Raw genomic sequence first — 18,904 nt, forward strand, 5'->3', positions numbered from 1 at the left:
TCTCTCTCTCACACACACACACACACACACATACACTTCCCATGTACTTCTTCCTCTATGGTGCGACACTGCTGATTCAGGATCGACAGAATTGATTCTAATTAATCTCATTTAATTCCAGTTAGTTCCCTGCTTAGGCCATTTGATCTCCAGTTACCCTTTGTGAAAGGAGTGAAAATCACGCACCACCAGCTTCTCCACAAGGATCACCTAGGGTCTCCCATCCCAACGTGGGGAGGATGCAAGCGAGGTGAATTGGTGCTCTGGAAGGGTTGTGAGGAGCCGTTTGCTTGGCTGAATGCTGCCTTGGGTGTTGCCTGTGTTCTGGTGCTGTGACGTCTAGGCCCCCGCTGACCCTGGAGAGCACCCCGAAGGGCTGGCCTGCTGCCTTCTGGGGGCAATGAAGCACCCCAAGTCGCAGACTTCCCTGGGGTTCCTCTGCTGAGCTCTGACTCTCTGGGCCCCCAGTCTTTTGCCATGACCAGAGGGCAGCCTTTACAGCTAGTGATGGCCCTGACTCCGGAGCGTCCTGGAGTTTGCTCTGAGTCAGTGGTCTAGCCAGTGTGCCTGAGCTGCCAGCTCCTACGGCAGGAGCTACAGAAAAGCCTGCGTTCTCCCCGTGAACCCTGGGGTGCAGCACGCCCCTCTTAGGAAATAAGACAGCGAGGTCTCCTGCTGCTGGAGCACAGCACCCAACGCCCCCAAGTGGAAGAGGAGAAGTTTAGCTGGGCTCACGGTTCAGGGCGTTCAGTGCGTGGTCTCCTGCCCCTGACACAGTAGCAGAAGGGTGTGGCGGACTTCAGAGAAGCTTGGTCCACACAGGCTGGGGAGCAGAGCCAGGGAGGAAGTTCCCAGGCCAAACCTGCATGTCCCACCCACACATATCCAGGAGAGTGCCCCAGCAGCCCCGGTGGCCCCCAGTCAGGTTGACAGGGCCAGGCCTAGCTGTCATGGGAACCGAGTCGTGAGCTCCCCTCCCCCCACACCTCACCGCCTCTTGGCCTCCTTGTGTCTGCACGGTAGGTCTGCATCTGAGAAGGCCTTCGACAATTGCTCTTGTCCTCTGAGGGGCGCGACTTGAACCCTGAGGTGGCCCGCAGGGGGCAGGTGTGGACCTGGGAGCTGAGGGAGGCGCCTTGCCCCTGCCCTGCCCCTCAGCCCTGCCCCTCACTCATCTGGGGCACTGAGGGGCACAGCTCTGTCTCCCCGGCCTGGTGCGGGTGCCTGGCGTAGCGATGTGAGTCACAGATCAGCCTGCCTGCCTTCTGCACGAGGGCTCATCTCCTTCCCCACAAGAGCAGAGAACAGGCCCCCGTGCAGCCCCAGCTCCGCCTCTTAAGTGTGGCCTGGTGCTCGTGGGTCTTTGTGTGTCACCCCAGCACAAAGCCTGAGTCTCCACACTGTTCAGGGAGGCAGACGGGGTGATGTGCATGAAAAGTGGGAAGTGTGTGACCTGGGGCCACAGGAGGAACCATGACTGGAAACACGAGAGGCCACGATGACAGCCAGAGAGCCAGGAAAGGGGCCAACGGCGCTGGCGCCCGAGCCTGGGAAACTCTGGGGCTCCCTCCCTTCACCCCCACATGCCTCCCCTGGCCAGGGCTGAGGTGCTGATCCGGGCCTAGCTTCCCCTTCTCTGTCTCCAGTCGCAGAAGCCGCGTGTGCTGTCCGCCCAGCCTGAGTCTCATCTTCGGCTGTCCACGTCAGCCCTTCTGGGGACACTGTGTAGGACCTGCAGGGTGCAGGCTACAGCGTGGCATGCGCCAGGGTCACCAGTGAACTAACTGGGACTAAGTGAGAACCACAGAGGACCTGGTCCTGCCGGAGGCCCGGCACACTCTAGGTCGACAGGCTCCATGTAACCCTGGGGGTAAAGGCCAACTATAACCTGCATGTATGTACGAAGTCAGCCTAGACCCGGGAGGAAGCTGGCCGATTCCAGGCCTCTCCAGACCAGGCCAGCAACATCCATCTGGCACGGCTTGTGGTCTTTTTGCCCAGGATGGTCGCCTTCACCAAACTGGACAGTCTCCCTCGAGCAGGGCAGTCCAGCTTGAGCCCAGCTCAGCAGGAAGCCCGCCGAGGCGCTAAGGAGCACACAGGCTCCAATTTCGGCCCCCAAGCCGCAGTGTCTGCCTGCACACACAGAGCGTATTGCAAGGAGCGAATGCGCCTTACGAGCCGCTGTCATGCTCGTGTTGGCATCTGGCAGGCAGCCACGTCTGAGGCGTGGCCAGGACAGCACTTGTGGCTCCGAGGGCCTGAGTGCTTACCAGGTCCTCTCAGCACTCCGGTGAAATCCTCAGCGCCAGGAATTGTCCCATAACAGGCTCTGTCAGCTCACGAAGCTCTCCGCCCACCCAGGCCTTTTTGCGCCTGTGTTTCATTCAAAGTGCTAAGTAGCGAAGCTCTTAATGCCAGTGACTGCAGGGCGTGGGGCGCATGCCTGTGGCGCCAGCGCTCGGGAGGCCGAGGCAGGAGGACGGCCTCAAGCTTGAGGCCAGCCTGATCTCAGAAAAACTCAAAACCATCTGCTGATTAGACAGAGACAACAAGGTGTGCTGAGTCCTCGGGGGTGGGGCCCTGCACTGCCACCAGGAGACCACAGTGACAGGGCACAAAGTGAGTGAAGGCACAGTGCCTCGCTGGGGTTGAGGTTGCTGGATTTGCTCTCTGTGCTGCGGTTTCATGGAGGAAGGCCGGTTTTAAGATTAGGTCTCAAAGCGCTGAGATCTAAGTACTCTGCACAGCATCCATCTTTCACTGTCAAGAGCTTCAGGAAGAAGGGACTCCCCTACGGAGACGGGGATGGCAAGGCAAGAGGCACAGCTGCCCCTCTGAACGGAAGGCGCCCAGAAGTCCTCGGAATTACTGAGGTTTGAAGACTTGCAGGAAGAGTCGCAGGGACAGGCGAGCGGCCACAGCGCTCAGCTCACCTCGCTTGTGCGGCCAGAACAGCGAGAGCGCGGGCCTGTGCCAGCCTGGCCACTGGCAGGTTGATTCTCTGTCACATGAGCAGAGTGCGTCTGCACCACCCGCCCTGCGAGGCTGCTCAGGAGAAAACGGGCAGGCACCCAGGACCTGCGGGGCGTGACCTCATGCCCCTCCTCAGCACCACAGCGTGTCACCGGGGCCTGAGGAACGCAGGGCGCTGGGCAGGCTCCGCCCACGCCTTCAGGACAGGGTCCCTGGCTCCCTGGCCTGCTACCCCAGCACCTCTTTGGAAGGTACTTGCCCTGCTCAGGGCTGGCTGCCTGCCAGAAGTCACTGCCGCTCCAAGCTGTCTTAACGCAGGAAACAGATCTGAGCAGTCTGCGGGGGCTCGCGATTGGAGGCTCTGAGTTTAGTGCTTTCCTGCTTCTGGGTGCCATGAGGTGAAGGGAGTTCCCTTAAATGAGTGAGCACAGAGACCGCAGTAGCCCAGCGTCGTGCTCTGCGAGCCGGAAGCCTCGGTGGCTGCAGGTAGTTGCCACTTCCTAAGTTTTGGTGGCATTCAAATGGAAAATAAACTTTAGAATTAAAGAAAAAAGAGTGCGAAGCGCTCGCTGTGAAGCTACCACTTTCAAGGCCAGTGGCCGAGCTGCCTTCAGGGCACCCCGGGGAGGTGGCAGCCCGTGTGGGTGGAAGACACAGCCTTTGCAAGCCAGGCGGACTTCAGTTCTAAGCGGACGCCTGCGCTCACGGCCCCTGTACTCCTGGCAAGCCACTCATTTCACTGTGCGCTCGCTCTGGGGCTGACTCAGGCACAGCGACGCCTTTCTCACGTTATATCGGTGGCCGTGGGGACCCACGGGTGCCAGCCACCTGCGCTCGGTCCCAGCAGCACTCGTCCCTGCGACGCAGGAGGGCTGTGTGCGAAGCGACGTCAATCACGTTTCCCCGAGAGCACAGGCGCCCTAAAGCCGGGCGACCACAGATGAGGCCCGAGTGCAAGGACAGTAGAGCCTTTGAAAGCAGCGGCATTAAAGCGGGGTTTGTACTTCAGGATGAGCACAAAGAGGCCATTAGTCGGCTAGCCAGTGTGTGCGCTGCAGGTCAGCACGAGGCTGCACGGCTCTGAAGCGGGAGGTCCAGGCGGGCCCAAGGGAGCGCCGGGCCTCGTGACCCAGGCCGCACTGCGCCTTTGAGGAGCGAGGCCAGGATGGGCTTCAGGAGCCAGCAGCGCCGCTACTGGAGTCCAGACGTGTGGATGTGGTGGGGGCTTCCAGGAGCCCATGTGGACAGTGCGGGGTGGGGTGTATGGGAAGGGATTCCTGAGGGGACGCTGCTACTGGCGGGTGTGGAGGAGGAGGGCTGGGAACCCACGGCCTTCCTCGACACGTTCAGCTCCTCCTGCTGGCAGCGTGCGACACCTACTTCCTTATTATGAGGGGAGGGGAAGGCACTGGAGCTCGGATTCAAGCAAGTACGACTGGGGTGAGCTCTGGCTCTGCACATACAGACTACCCGAATTCGGGGCGTCACTGCTGGCGAAGCAGCTTCCTCCTGGGTGGGCAGGTGCGTCCACACTGCAGCCCCGCTCCCAGGGTACAGTGGGCAGTGCAGGGGAGCCGCTGCAGTGTGAGTTAACAGCCGGCAATGCCCGTGGATGTGAGCGCTGCAGGGCCTCCAGAAGACCTGCTGCTGCGCTCAGCTAGAAGCCCCCAGGGCCGGAGGGCGTGAGGCCCGGAGGCGCTGCGATCTGCTCCAAGCCCGCCTCATCCCAGTGGGCTGATTCAGAGCCGCCACGGCCCGCCGCTATGACCACTGCCCAAATGGTGGCCGCTCCCCAGCCGTCTGGCAGCGAGAGCTGCCCCCGTGTGACTCTGGGATCGGGGCTGGCGGCTCTGCAGGCCTGCGATGCTGGCAGCCTCGGTGTTGAGCTTGAGCATCCACCAGCCTGAGCTCCTGCCTGATGTGGCCTGGCCACGAGTGTCCAACACCCGTCCCTGTGGAGCCAGGGCTCCGTCCCGTGGCTGTGGAGTCTGTCCCTGCCGCAACAAAAACTGTGCACACAGAGCCACAGGTTCATCGCCCGTCGCGTCAGCGTAATCAGTGCCTCTTTTCATTCTCAGAGTGACCCAATTTGTGAACAGACTGCAGGTCTAGCTAGGCCCATCGACATGCCGGCGGAGCTGGGCATGATCCCGGTGCCAGGGCGATTTTCTTAAGGCTTTGGGAAATTAAATACGGGTTTTTTTTTTTTTTTTTAATACTTTTTGGCAGTTGATTTTCCACCTGGCTGGGAAAGATTCACTCAAAACATATGGCTAAAACGGACCTGTAGGGAGGAGGAACTTGTGTTACGTGTGCCCAGGAGCATCGTGTGTGCATGTGTGCCCATGTGGGCACAGAGCGGAGAGGCCAGGCAGTGGGTGCTGGGATGGGAATCAGGGAGACTCGCACGGCAGGTTCTGAGGCCCTGCGGGCTCAGTGCTGCCTGGAGAAACTTAGGTTTTCAGTGCACTCCGAGCACCTGCTCTACAGCATTGTGTAGTTCTCACGGCGCTTATGTTACCTTTGTACTACTGGCTGTGTACATGTGCCACGGACATGCTGGGCACACACACATGTGCCACGTGGGTATGTTTTCTCTCTATAAATTATCTATGTATGGAACAGTCCTAGCTGCGAGTTTTCTACTTCTTGTCTAAACAGGAAACCCCTCTGCCAGGCACATGAGCGGCAGTGTCTCCCGCCAACTCCTTTGGGCCCCGTCTGGCCGCTGCACCCAAGGAACGGGGTCCTCTCCTCACCCAGCTATGGGGTGCACACCTGGTGTAACAGGACCCCTCACAAGGTGGAAGCCAGACGGAAAATCTCAACATGCTCGAGGGTTACAGGATAACGTAAGATGGGGCCTGAGGCAAGGAGGGAAGATGTTAGGGCTCAGACGAGAGGAGCATAGCCCAGGAGAGTGGAAAGCCCAGGAGGGTTGCTGCTGTGGGTCTGGATGGCGCCGAGGGAGGTGGCGGCTTCTGGTGAGAGGGGCTGGGCTGCACACCTGTCGGCCCTGCACTCTGGGAGGCTGAGACCGGAGACCTGCAAGCTGGAACCTAACCTGGGCAATACAGAGAGACCTTGCCTCAAAATAAAAACCAGAAAAGAAGGCTGGGGCGTACCTGGCACCCCACGGCTCCACCCCAGCACCAAGAGACGGGGCGGTGATGGAGGAAACAGTCTGAACTTCCATTTATTGAGTGCAGCTTTCGCTGGTCACATGGCAATTCGATACACACAGCCCTGCCGAGGAGGGCACCAGCTCTTCTCATCAGTGTAGACACAACATGAACAGTGAAGAGTAAGGAACGGGTGAAGCCCAGCGTCCTCCGTCTGGGGCGTGCGGTGCAGCCGCCGGGCTGGGTCTCGGGAAAACTGCCCCTGCCTCCTGCGGCCCATGCAGCCTGCAAGTCTCCAGAGCCGGGCTCCTGGGATGGTGCAAGTCCCCCAGGGTCACACCCTCCGTGTGCTCGCAGCCCCCTGCCAAGCCCTCCCCTCAAGGACTGGCCACTGTCCCCAGGGCCTCACTGCCGGCTCCCATCAGCACAATCAGTTCCACGTTTTGGGCCCTGGAACCGACCCTGGAGGAAGCAGTCCCATTCCCAAAATCTGCAGGGACTCGTGGAGGCAGTGGGTTTCCTCTAGTGCCTTAAAGGACCCCATTTTCCATTTTGGATTCTCAAACCAAAAATAAAACAAAACCCCCCAAAGTAAAATAAATCAAAACAAAACAAGAGGGACTTTGAAGATACCAGCCAGCCCTCCTCCAGGTCCCCCAGGTGGGTGCCATGTCCCCTTGGGCTTTCCTCCATGGCTGTCAAACCCTCGGCCCTGGCCCGGCCGGCTGCACAGTGCGGCACGGAGGAACATGCCCGGGGAAGCCGTGCCTTGCTCTGGCCTCCTGGCGCCCGAGCCCAGCACCGCTACCTCCTCCCTGAAGCCAGGGTGGATCTGCAATGGCCCCCACACCTGGCCTGGGTCTGTGACTCTGTGGTGAGAGGAGACCCCTCTCCTGGCCTGTGCTCCTGTTCCGTGACCCTTTCTCGAGGTGAGTGACTTGGGCCACTCTGCCATCTTCCCACACTCTGAGCTGCAGAGCGAGGCTGGCTCTGGTCCAAGCTCTCTGTGGTGACAGCAGCTTGGTGGGGCCAGAGAGACTAAGAAAAAGGAACTGAAGCAGCACTGCTGGACTTTGATCTGGAGGCGGGCCGGTGGGCGGTGAGCAGGAGCGGCCGGCCCCTGCGGTTTGTCTGTCCCTGGCGGTGGCTTTCTCCAGCGCTAGCTGTTGTTCTCGGCCGTGAGATACTTGAGGGCAGCGAAGCCATAGCGGCGCGACATGTCCTGCTGGAACTCCTCCTTGAGCGTCTTGAGACACACGCGGTACTGCTTGTTGGAGCGGAACTTGGTGATGTCGAAGCTGGGCGCGTGGGGCATGTGGATCATGTAGGCGTTGGGCAGCACAGTGAACTCGTACTCCTGCAGGCAGACCGAGAGCGGGGTGAGGGCCGGTCAGGCCTGCGGGCGGCACTGCGGCCCCCCGAGGGCAGGGCTTGGACTGATCCCACGGCCCTGTCTGGGACATCAGGCTTTGAGCCTTGGCTTCCTGTCTGGCTTGGAGGAGGAGCCAGATCACAACCCACACGGGGTCACCGGGAGTCGAGGCTGCAGGACAGCCACTGGGCCCTCACGCTGCTGTCTGTGTCCTGTGATGGCGCTTGGTGCTGACAGCTTCCCCAGCCGGGCTGGTGGGGCCAGAGAAGGCGAGGAGGGAACAAACGCAAACCCTCAGCTGGGGGGGAAGCTCGCCCAGAGCAAACCTCGCCGCTGCCTTTTGTCACAGGTCACCACAGAGTGCCCTCCGCACTCTGGCAGGACGTGGCCAAATCCTCAGTCCAAGCACCAGCGGCCTCTGACAGCCGCCACGGCACGGATCTGCCATGTGGCCTGGCAGGAGAGGTGGGCATGGGCCCAGCCACCTCCTCCCTCTGCGTCCGGGCACAGCGTCTGCCAGCTCTGCTCAGCGGGCTTCTGGGCCCAGAGGGGATGAGGCGGCTGGGGACAGCTGCTTCTGGCCCAAAGCTGATGGCGAGGAGAAGCCATGGGGACCCTGGGCAGGATGCCCCAGTGCTCAGGCCCCTGGGGACATGGTGGGGGCAGAGGCCTGCCTACCTCTGGCTCCTGTGGGTGTAGCCAGGCGACCAGCTATGGCCTCCACGAGTCACGGGGAGGAGTAGTTACATGTGACATGCACTACAGACCAGGAAAGGAAAACGGGCACTGCGTTTTCAAGAACCCCACGACACTGTCGAAAACCAGCAGTCACAGCGCCAGAAGAATCGGCTTTCTGGAAACCGCTCACCTCATGGTGCCACCAGACTCATGCACGACACAGAAAGCCCTGCACCCTGCTGTCTGACGGAGCAGCCTGGGCGCCTTCCCTGGGATTCGGGAACCATGTCCCTGAGGGCCGCCTCCTTTCCCTCAGGATGGACCCCTCTGTCTGCACTGTGGCTCTCAGCCCTCGTGGCCCCCAACCTCGCGGGGCCGTGGGCCAGCACAGCAGAGATGCAGGGCTGCCCACGCCGGCGGGCACTGGGCACCTCGGCTCCGGCTGTAACCCAACTGCTGCCAGCAGGAGCAGGCGCCTAGAGATGGGTGGCCCCAGGGAGGGGTGGGGCTGTGCTGGGCGCCCCTCTGAAGGAACCGGGTCAGCTTGGATTTCTGTGTGTGACACAGGAGCTGGCAGATGACAGCAGAAAGGGCCGCTGCGTGTCTGTCTGGGTGAGATGTGGGGCATGGGAGCTGCCAGCTGAGGGCCCTGGCAGCCCAGGCATGCCTGGAGCTCACAGAGAGCTCCACTGCACCCTGGGCACCCCTCGAAGAGGCTGCCAATGTACTCAAATCACGCGTGGGGATTTGTGGCCCAAGGGAGCCCGAACCTCACCACTCTTCAGGCTGAAGGGAGCAGTGGTGAGTGGGTCTCAGTGGCCTCCTGGGTGTCTTCCCAGAACTCCCAGCCCAGTCCAAAAGCCTCAAGCCCCCACCCCCGGCGGACACCGCCCCTCACCTGTGCGTCCAGCTCCATGATATGAGCCACCTTGTTCCAGCCGAAGCCCACGAACCTGCGGTCATAGTCGGGGCAGTCCCGCCTCACTACAACATAAGGCTCGAAGTCGGCTTCCCACTCCACCCGGTAAGGCGTGGTGGCAGTCCGCCACTTGGCGAAGTTCGTGGGTGCGTGGCCTTTTGTCCAGACGTGGTACCTGGGATACAGGGAGAAAAGCCACTGAGTGTGGGCATGAAGCCCAGCCTTGGGCACCTGCCCCTGGGTGGGTGCGGGGACAGGGACAGCCGCTCTACGCTGCTAGGTGTGTGTTCTTTCGCCACAGATCTGAGCTCACACTGAGCTCGTCTACGCCCTGAGGAAATGTGCCCTGGGGGGTGGCCAGCACGAGCCTGGGTGCTCTCGTGGGGTAGACTCCAGGGTCGCTCCTTGCTGAGCCAGCTGGGCACCCCCGGGGCAGCCCGCCAGGAGGCAAAGCCCTGCCTCAGAATCCCTGTGTTACGTCGTATGGCTACAGGGATTTCTGGGGCAGAACTAGGTTCCTGACCAGGGAAACAGATTAACAAAGCGGGGCTGGCCGAGGCGGGCATGCCTGGTCAGGGAAGTGTCAGTGTAGATCCAGAAGGAAACGAAGGGCCATGCTGCGAGCTGCGTATGGGGCCACATGGCAGCAACCAGGATGCTAGGATACCAGACGCCTACCCCGACAGCGCATGCCGGGAGAGAAGGAAGCTAGCTGGCAGTGGCGAGAGGCCACCTGCAGCAGGTGGAGGACAGGAGATGGGGACGGGGGCCCTGGCTGGAGGGCACAAGCCTGCTGGGCAGGGACCAATGGCCCAGAATTCCTAATGCAGCAACAGAGTGGACACAGCTGTGGGCCAAGGTGCAGCTGCTAATGTGGACACTAGCTCGACATGCATGGGACCACGTGGCCTGCCACACGGTGCAGGGTTTTCAGTTCCTGCTCAGCTGGTGTCAGGTCATGCCTGCCCATGATTGACCTGCCCCTGCATGGCTCTGCCCGCCTGGACAGCCTGGACAGGGGCTCGGTGACGGGTTCCAGATGGAATGAAGGATGAACAGATGGGAAGGGAGGGGCCCAGAGGCCCCTGACAGATCCAGCATGGAGAGAGACGTCTTCATAGCTGCTGAGAGCAGAATAAAGCCAGAGACACAGTCCATGCCCAAGTGGCAGGCGGCAGAACCACGAGGACAGCATGGGAGGGTGGGGCGACTGCAGTCCCTGGGCCCACAGCTGCCGGCAGGAGGTCACTGTCACCCGGAGGCTGGGGTCTTCTGCACCTCGGGGCCTTGTCCGGGCAGGTTGCGTGGCACTGGCTGGTGGGTGGCCTTCCACAGAGCTGTGCTGCTGGGGCAGATGGAGGGGACCTGACACTCACGCAGCCCCAAAGACCTTCTGGGTGTGGAAGGTTTCTCAGGAGTCAGCAAAGGGCGAATCCAAGGAGGCCACGGAGCTGCTGGTTGCTGTCTCTGACCTCAGACAGGAGCCACGAAGCCTGAGGGGCAGCCAGGACTCCAGGCTCCAGTGCAGCGGGCCAGCCAGCCGGGTCCAAGGGCCACCTCTGCCGCGTGGAGGACCCCACCATGGGGCTTTCCTTGGGAGAGCCCCGGGTAGAGCAGCCCCGGGTAGAGCAGCATGGAGCTGGCCAGATGCGGAGGAACACAAGGAGCTGGGGAAGGAGCAGCAGACAGCACGCAGAAGGCGCTCCACGCAGCTGGTGGCCTGGGAGGTGGCTTCCCCAAGTGGGTTTGAATTCTGCCCTTGCACCAGTGGGGGCAGGTTCACTGCCTTCCAGTAAAAGGGTGCTGGTCATGACCCCAAGGGAGGCAGTAGGAGGACCCATCTGCACAACGCACATGGAGCTGGGTCACCCACGAACAAGGTGTTCTTACTGCTTCTCCCGTCCTGCCCAAAGGCGACGATGACCCACAGGCACCAGCTCTGTGACCCTGTGGTCACAATCTTCAGATGCTAAGCTCTCAGCCTGCTGTAATGGGGAGTGGAGTCAGACAAACGAGTGGCCGTGTCAGTTCTGATCCAGCTGGGGAGGCAGCTCTGTCTGCTCTGCCCAGAGAGCAGCAGGGGGCTGGGCAGAATGGGAGCAGGGAGCTAAAGCCCAGCCCAGCCTGAGCCTGAGCCTGTTTGATGCCTCCCCTGCATCTGCAGGACGAGACTTCAGGGGCTCTGTGGATACCAGGCCCTGACACCACAGCATGGCAGCCTCAGAAACCACACTGCACTGGTGGGACGGGGTCCTGGCTCCGTCTTGTATGGTACCGGCAGGAAGAGGAGGCCTGGACCACGGAGCCCACGTTGCCAAGCTTCAGTGTCTGAGGGAGTCCTGGGTCTGGGTGCGGCAGGCAGGGACCCAGCCACGAGAAGCCAGTCTGGAGGACGATGAGGCTGGGAGAAGCCCCTTCATCCCAGGCGTGGCAGGGAGCAGGCCTCAGCCACTTGCAGCCGAAGTGCTCCTTATACAGAGAGCAGGGGACAGAGACAAGTCTCGAAGGAAGGGCTAAATTGAGCACCTGGCCTGGGGCTCCTGAGCTGTCGGGTGAAGTTTAATCACAGACACAGCAGACGACAGCAACTCGCGCCCAGGCACGAGCCTAGAGGAGGGCTCTCAGGTCACCAGGGCTGGAGTGGAGGAAGGCAGCTGGAAATCTTCTGGGAGCCCAGCGACCAGGCGGGGCTCAGAGGGGTGGGTTTCCAGGAGCGAGCTTCATTCTGTCACTTCAAACACTGACTGGCAGGAAAGTGCAGGACTCGTCAGTGCCTGGTGGAAGCGCGGCGGCTCTGCGGGCCAGGCCGAGTCTATGCTGCTGGGCGAGCTGTTTGGCTGCCCAGACTGCTAGAGCCTTTACCCTCCTGGTTTGTCAGATCTGGGAGGTCACCACGCCTGGCTCATGCCAAGCACCCTGCCGCGCATGCCTGTAATTCTCTCTGGAAACAGGACAGCTTGGGGCAGGCAACGAACACAACCCGACGGGGCCCTAATTTGCTCGTCTTGCGGCCAGGTGGCTCTGCTTGGGTGTGTTACTTTCCTGCCAACTTGACCCATGAAGGTACCTGCTTGGCCACCCACCAGGTGGCAGGGGACACTCCCAGCGGGTGGCACAAGCTGTCTAATGGCACTGTCACACAGGTGCCGTTGGAGGTTCAAGCCGGTGGTACCTGCATGATTTCAAACTCACTCGCTGAGCCTAGAAGGAGGCTGCCAGGGGTCCGCAGGGCTCCCACTCACCTGCCCCCTGCACGTGCCTGGCCTTGGGAGCCAGAGCCCATGGACACCCAGCAGCTCCCTGCAGGATTCCAGGCTACCGAGGAGGAAAATGGGGCTTAGTTCTCTCGGTCCTGGTGGCAGCATGGCCTTCAAGGCCCGCATTAGCTGTATGCAGCTGGAGTCACCTCCGAAGACTCTGGGGCAGAGCCACCGCCACCCAGGCCAGGCCTGCAGGGCTTGGAGAATACACCAATCATGCCCAAAAAGACAGCTGACCCAGGGTGTTCACAGAAGGGAGCCCACCTCCAGGGGCATGCCCACCTCCAGGGGCGTGCAGAGCAGGAGACGGAGCAGGGTGGGCAGAGCGCAGGGGTGGACGGAAGCGGGCCTGCCCTGAGCCCTGCACCCGGCTCCCCGAGACGTCTCTCCATCAGGTCGGACGGGCAGGGAGCCCAAGCACGGCTGCGGTTCTCAGGCCTCCTCACGGAGCCACGACTGACGCTGGGCTACCGGGATGGAGTCCTCCTCACCACAGAGGACGGCGCTGGCCACTCACCTGAACGTGAAGAGGGTCCCCATGTCCAGCATAGACAGCAACTCTGCCTTGGACTTGGGGAAGGAGAGCCGGTAGCGCAGCGTCTCAAACGCAGGCACGATCATCGCCTTCTTGGTGTTGGCTAGGTCCAGCTGCACGACAGACTTCCTGGAAAGAGGGGCGGCAGGTGGAGTCCAGGCCGGCTGAGGCCCTGGCTCAGAGCGGCCCTGCAGCCCGCGAGACACCGGCCAGGGAGCCCGGCCTTCTGGGCGCTGGATGCCAGGGTGAGGTGGCCACTCTAGGTGCGAACGGAGGGTCAGGGGACTTCCTGTTCCTCCCTCTGCACTGCTGGCCACAGAGCAGCACGGGGACAGTGCTGGCCGAGTCCCAAGGGGCCCCATGGAACCCAGGTGGCCCTTGCCTTGCAGCGAGTGGCTGCGAGCACAGTGATCCAACATTCTGGGAACGTCTGGCGTGAGATGGCCCCCCAGGGACAAATGGAAGTGACTGCCCTGTGGGGCTCTCGTCACTTCCCGGCTCACTGTTGGTTATGGTGGGCACCGGAAGGCATCTGAGTGCTCCTGCAAGTGGCAGTGCCAGAGCCTGCAGGACCACTGTTCTGCGGTTGCACCACCCATCGTGAGCCCATGCAGGGCAGGGACCAGGTCAGAGCTGCAGGGAGGATGACACCAGCGGGGCTGGGTCCACACTCAACAGGGCAGGGCAGGCACAGGACAGCTCTCTGCAGCCAGCCTGGTCAACTTGGGGTCTCACCAGCTTTCCTTGGGGAGAGGTGGCCATGAGAGCCCAGCTGGGGTTCACCTTGACACCTCTGAATCTCGTTTCTAGCTCACACCTTTCATTAACCCTGAGTCGGTCATGCGCCACATGACGGATGGCCACGTGTCCCTGCCTCGGGGAGGTGTTGAAGGCTCACAGTGGGTGATGCTCGGAGCTATGCTTAGCTCGGGCGAGAGCCAGAGCCGAGTCGGCTGGGCCTGCCATGCCTCCGCACCGCCTGTTGACGGGAGGGCTGCCGAGGCCCCTGCTCCAGGCTGGCACCGTAGTCAGCCTCTGCCTGTCAGCTGCACCCCTCTCCACTGCTTGCAGTGATGGGGTTGGGCCAGAGAGGTCCACAGAAGCCCTGGAGCCCTGTGGTGTGCGGGGAGCTGTCCCAGCACGGGGTGCCTGCTCCTCAGTCCGCAGGCCCCAAGCACCTCCTGCATGTTGGTTGCTCAGAGACCCAGGCGGCTATGTCCGCCTGGTGGCGCCCACGCCCTGTTCTAAGTGTCTCCACGTGCCACAGCCCACGGGCCCAAGGCTGCACCTGCAGCTGATTATTTTAAGAAGTGAGTGTGGTGGAGGTAGGGTGGGAGGCTGGGACAGCTGAGCTACAGAGGGATGGACAAAACACACACAGACCGGGGCATGAGCACGGCGCAGGGTCCCACGGAGCTCACTGGCTGAGCCTCATCCCCGCTGCAGTCACACCCACTACTCCAGCTCCCACTCCCCAGTGTGCCTGGGCCAGCAGGGCCACTCCCAGAGTGCTGCCTGCCCTGCCTGCCTAGGGAGACGTCTGACCACCCCGGGAGGGAAGCTCCCCACCCTTGTGACTCTACACACACACACAGACACAGGACTCAGCCACCCCACTGAGCCCCATGACCTCCTGACTTCCAGAGGGACAGAGCTGTCCTGAGCCCTCCCCAGGGACCAGTGTCTGTGGCCTGGGGGCTTCTGGGGGTCCTGGAGTCGGGCGTGAGGCCTGGTGCCTTCCTGCATGGAGAGATGACCTCGTCTAAGCCAATCGCAAAGCAATGGCTTTGGCGAGGCAGTCAGGTGAGACTGGGGTTGCTGCTGGCCCTGTGGTGTGGAGGTCGCAGCGGCCCCCGAGACTGCAGACCTGGGAAGCACCGGAAGCCCCTGCTGAGGCTGTAGGAACGGTCATGAGGGCTGGGGCTGGGTCAGTCAGGGCAGAGCCGCCATGCTGCTGCCTCCACTTTTTGTGCTGGGTGTGGACAGGCGGGGGTCAGGGACAGCACGTGGCCCCGAGATCTAAGTGCAGCACACGCTGGTGTAGCAGTGTCCTTCTGACATGCCTGTGGGTTCTGTATCAGTGGCTGCAGGCGGGGCATGAACTCCTGTGGTCTGCAGGGCCGAGCAGGTGCATGGGCGGGGCTGGCATCCACCACGGGGCTCTGCCGCAAGCAGGAGTTCACTGGTCAGGAGAGGCACAAGAGTGCACCAACACGCAGGTGCACTGGGTCCCTTACAGCGCACCTGGTCCACCATCGGCGATCAATCGCCGGTGCCGAGTGTTCATGTCCTCAGCATGGAGCACTCCCTGTGCACGCTGCTCGGAGCACCGCTGCTCCTGACCGGCACCGCTGTGCTCGGCTCTGCCGAGACCACTGAAGTGCTGGGAGGTGTGGCATGCAAGGGCTTCAACACAGCCGGCAGCTGTCCTCACTGTCCCCAGATCAGGTGGTGGTGGCACAGAGCCTGCCCCAGCGCCGCAGGCTCCAGCAGCTCGGGCTCTGGGTCCCGGGGCTGGCAGTGGCTGACTTGAGTCTGTCTTCTGCCTGTACCACTGCAGCAACCAGCGCCTCGGCGACAGTGACAGTCCAGGGCGGCACCTCCCCCTCCATGCTACGTGAGCCACACCCAGCACAGAGCTGGCCACGGGGGACGGCGGGAGGCTCTGGATGCCAGCATCCTTGGTCTTCGCAGCACTGCATAGTGAGAGCCCTGCTGCACAGGGCGGGAAGGCCGGGAGGCTGCGTGCTTGCAGCCGAGAACATGCTGACTGCCAACAGCGTGGCTTGTCACCGTGGCAGAGGGCCCCAGCCTCAGGACACAGCACTGCGCTGCATGTCGCCGAGTAGGAAAAGGTCAGAGGTCACAGCCAGAAGTGAATCTGCTACACGCTCATTGCCGCTGCCTCACTGTAGAGCGGCACACACCTGAGCTGGCTGTAACAGGGCAGGAACCGAGGCAGGCCTCTCTGCAGTGAGCGCAGAAGTCAAGACGGTCCCTGCAGTGCGCTGGCTGCACTGGGGTTTGCAGGCAGGTGCCAGCTGGCGGGGCTGGCAGAGGGCCCCAACGCTGAGTACTCTGATGGCCCTAGCAGGACCCCTGGCATCATCCTTCAGGAGGAACTACTGGCCTCACCCTACAGCGCGCGGCAGGAGGTGGAAGGCTCAGCACATGGCAGGCTCAGTGAGTCCCCTGCCCCGGGAGCGTCCTGGAGCTTGTGCCCACATGCTGTCTGTGTGGCTCTGGCCACTCCCCAGAGATCTAGGCTGCAGGGCTGAGGCACAGCGCCCACCCCTCCTTCAGGAGACGCAGGGCGAGGAGCAAGACTTCAGTGACGCCGCACTGCCAGGTCCAAGCCTCAGGCCGGCACTGTCTTCCAGCTGGACTGGGGGGCCGCAGTGTTAGCCGCTGCTCCGGGGTGAGCATGCTGAATGTTTTGGGGAACCAAGGAGGACCTCAGGAAGGATGAGAGGAACCTTTAGGGCGAGATCCGAAGGTTTGGGGAGCCTGGGCTTTCAGAATGACCTGGCCTTGCCCATGGGGTGAGCAGGGTGTGTGGACAGAGGCCCCCTTCTCCTCTAACACTAACCTCTCTGGGCCTCACCACGTTGCCCTGTGGAAATGACCCACCCCAGAGGGAAGAGTGATGGGGAGGGGACACAATGCTGGGCAGCAGCAGGACAGGGCACATGATGGCGTCTTCACTAGCAGCATTTGGACAGCTTGGCACAGCTTCTGCTCAGTGTCAGTGTGAGGGGCGCCTGTCCTCACTGGGCACGGCAGTCACAGCAGCACATGCTGTCCTTTACCCCAACTCCAGCCAGAATTGAAACACGGGTTGGAGGCATACACACTTGCCACGTGCAGGCCGGAAATAGCCCTGACTCGGTAGCAAAGCATTCTGGAAGCCCATGGCAGGTCCATCCGCTGTCCACAGAGGGAGGACAGGGCTTTGGATGCAGCTGCATGCTGTTCTGGTGCCCGGGAAGGGCGGGGGTTGCAGGTCCTGGCACAGGTCAGCAGGTGGGGGGGCCAGGAAGGAGGCAGCCCAGTAGGCTCAGGAACACCAAAAACCTAGTTTTGATTACTGATTAACACACACACACACACACACACACACACACACACACACACACACTTTTAGGAAAATCCCAACTTCTGTTCCTTTGCAAGTTCTGCTGACCTAAGAATGGAGGACCAGAAGCCCAAATCTCAGGAGGGGTGGGCGCTCAGGGTGGTACCAGACAGCACCTCAGGTGGGATCTGAAAGGACAGCCTGGGGCCAGGGGCAACATGGAGCCACTGAGGGGCTGAGCTGGACTCTGTCTTGAGGCCACAGCACCAGCTGCCAGGCTCTGAGCGGAACAGTGCTCAGAGCAGAGAGATGAAGCGGCCAGCCCTGAGCACCGCATGGCCACACGAGGGCGCCCTCTCCACGCGCACTGGGCTCCCGCTGGGCAGCCGGGGCCAGACTCCTGGGCGGCAGTGCTTGGCACCTCAGCTCCCTGCCTGCCTCCAGCTGCCTTCTCAGTGAGGCAAGGGGACCCTGCCCTGCGCCCCCTCAGGTCCATGTTAAATGGCTCATGATGTCGCAGAAGCTGCTGAGAACGTGGGCCTCCTTCCCCTGCTGAGGCAGAACGTCCCAGACAGATATGTGTGGCCTCAAGGGACAGAGAGCAAGACACAGACGTCAGAAGGCCAGGGCGGTCAGGCGGCGGGGAGCGGTGCTGCGGAGCCGCAGCCAGGCCCACCCTCCGATTCTGAGGTCGGTGCTGCCTGCCCCAACCAAGCGAGCCCAGGGAGGGCCCCGCCGGGCCTGCTCGGTGCAGGTGTGGCCCAGTGGGGCGAGATGCAGGGAGACAACGTGCGCTGAGGAGAGACCTCAGCCTTCTCCTGGCGAGGAAGGACCTCTGGGCTACGAGGCCAGCCTCCACCCGCACCGTTGCTTGTTCCACCCCGAATGTCCCTCCCTAGGGGCCATCTCGCCCTCCATCAGGCACACCAGGCGCCTGTGCCCCTGCCCTGCCCAGGGAGCTAAACGGACACGGAGGTCTGCAGCGCCAGTTCGAGCTGCATCGACAGGTGCCCCGTGGCCGACCCGCTGCGTCCGGACCCTGGAGCTCCTGCACTGGCCGCGCAGCCTCAGGCCGGGCCCGAGAGGCCTGCCCTGCAGTTCTCCTGTGGCCGAAGAGGCGCCAGTCCTGCCGTGGTGGGGCTTCACAGCTGCGTCCGGCACCCATCAAGCGCGTCACTCACTGCGGGGCCTCAGTGTCACACAGCTCTGTGTGAGAGACCAGCCTGGGATCACTGCCGGGTGGAGACGCGAGGGCTGCCTGACCCAACCGGAAGGAGACAGTGTGCTTCCAGGATGCTGCGGACAGAACTAGACCGGAGACAGGCAGGGTACTTCCGAGGCCCAACGCGCCTGTCCTTACGTGCAGGTCGGGTCCGTCTGCTGGCTGCGCGGTGACAGCTTCCAGCCTGCCTGGCGCGTCTTCCTGACCTGCGCCGGGAAGCCTGTCGCTGGGCAAACCACGAGGGGCGGCGCAGGCCGAGGCCCTTACCTGAGGTACTCATAGAGCCCGTACATGGGCAGGAAGTCGATGTCGGACAGGAACATGTAGGGCGTGCTGGTGTGCTTCATGGCCACGTTGCGCAGCAGGTTCACGGGATAGAACTGCCCCTCCTTGTACACGATGTGGTAGCCCACGTTGTGACGGCCCATGAGAACCTCGGAGCCCTGCGCATAGCGCAGGAACTGTTGGGCCTCGGCGTCTGACAGGTACAGGGCCAGGCTGATGGGGCCCTCCCAGTGCTTGCAGATGGCCTCCAGCATCTGCAGCCTGTGAGACGGAGGGCACAGCTCGACCTCGGCTGCCGCCGCGCTGGGCGGGACACAGCCCCCCTCCACCTCTGGGACGCGGACCCGGGCGCCCAGGCCTGTTCTGCTTTCACTGCGCTATCTAGCAAAGCCATGCCCCATTCTCTCCCCCACACCCTGCATGAGGCATGTTAGCCCCACTCTCTCCCCCACACCCTGCA

General features: G+C 62.2%; 1 protein-coding gene across 1 annotated transcript in view; it reads right to left on the reverse strand.

Annotated features, from left to right (window-relative positions):
• Positions 1-6,154: 6,154 nt before the first annotated feature.
• The window catches only part of Large1 (LARGE xylosyl- and glucuronyltransferase 1), a 339,499-nt gene continuing 326,749 nt past the window's right edge, over positions 6,155-18,904 (reverse strand). The window contains exons 11-14 of the mRNA XM_004623936.2: positions 18,427-18,705; positions 12,845-12,991; positions 9,047-9,242; positions 6,155-7,455 (exon numbers count right to left, since the gene is read on the reverse strand). Of these exons, the coding sequence (XP_004623993.1) occupies positions 7,258-7,455; positions 9,047-9,242; positions 12,845-12,991; positions 18,427-18,705 (820 nt within the window). The 3' untranslated portion in view covers positions 6,155-7,257. The remainder of the gene's footprint in view (positions 7,456-9,046; positions 9,243-12,844; positions 12,992-18,426; positions 18,706-18,904) is intronic.

The sequence above is a fragment of the Octodon degus genome, unplaced genomic scaffold (assembly GCF_000260255.1).
Source record: "Octodon degus isolate 3935 unplaced genomic scaffold, OctDeg1.0 scaffold00004, whole genome shotgun sequence".
Classification (NCBI taxonomy): domain Eukaryota; kingdom Metazoa; phylum Chordata; class Mammalia; order Rodentia; family Octodontidae; genus Octodon; species Octodon degus.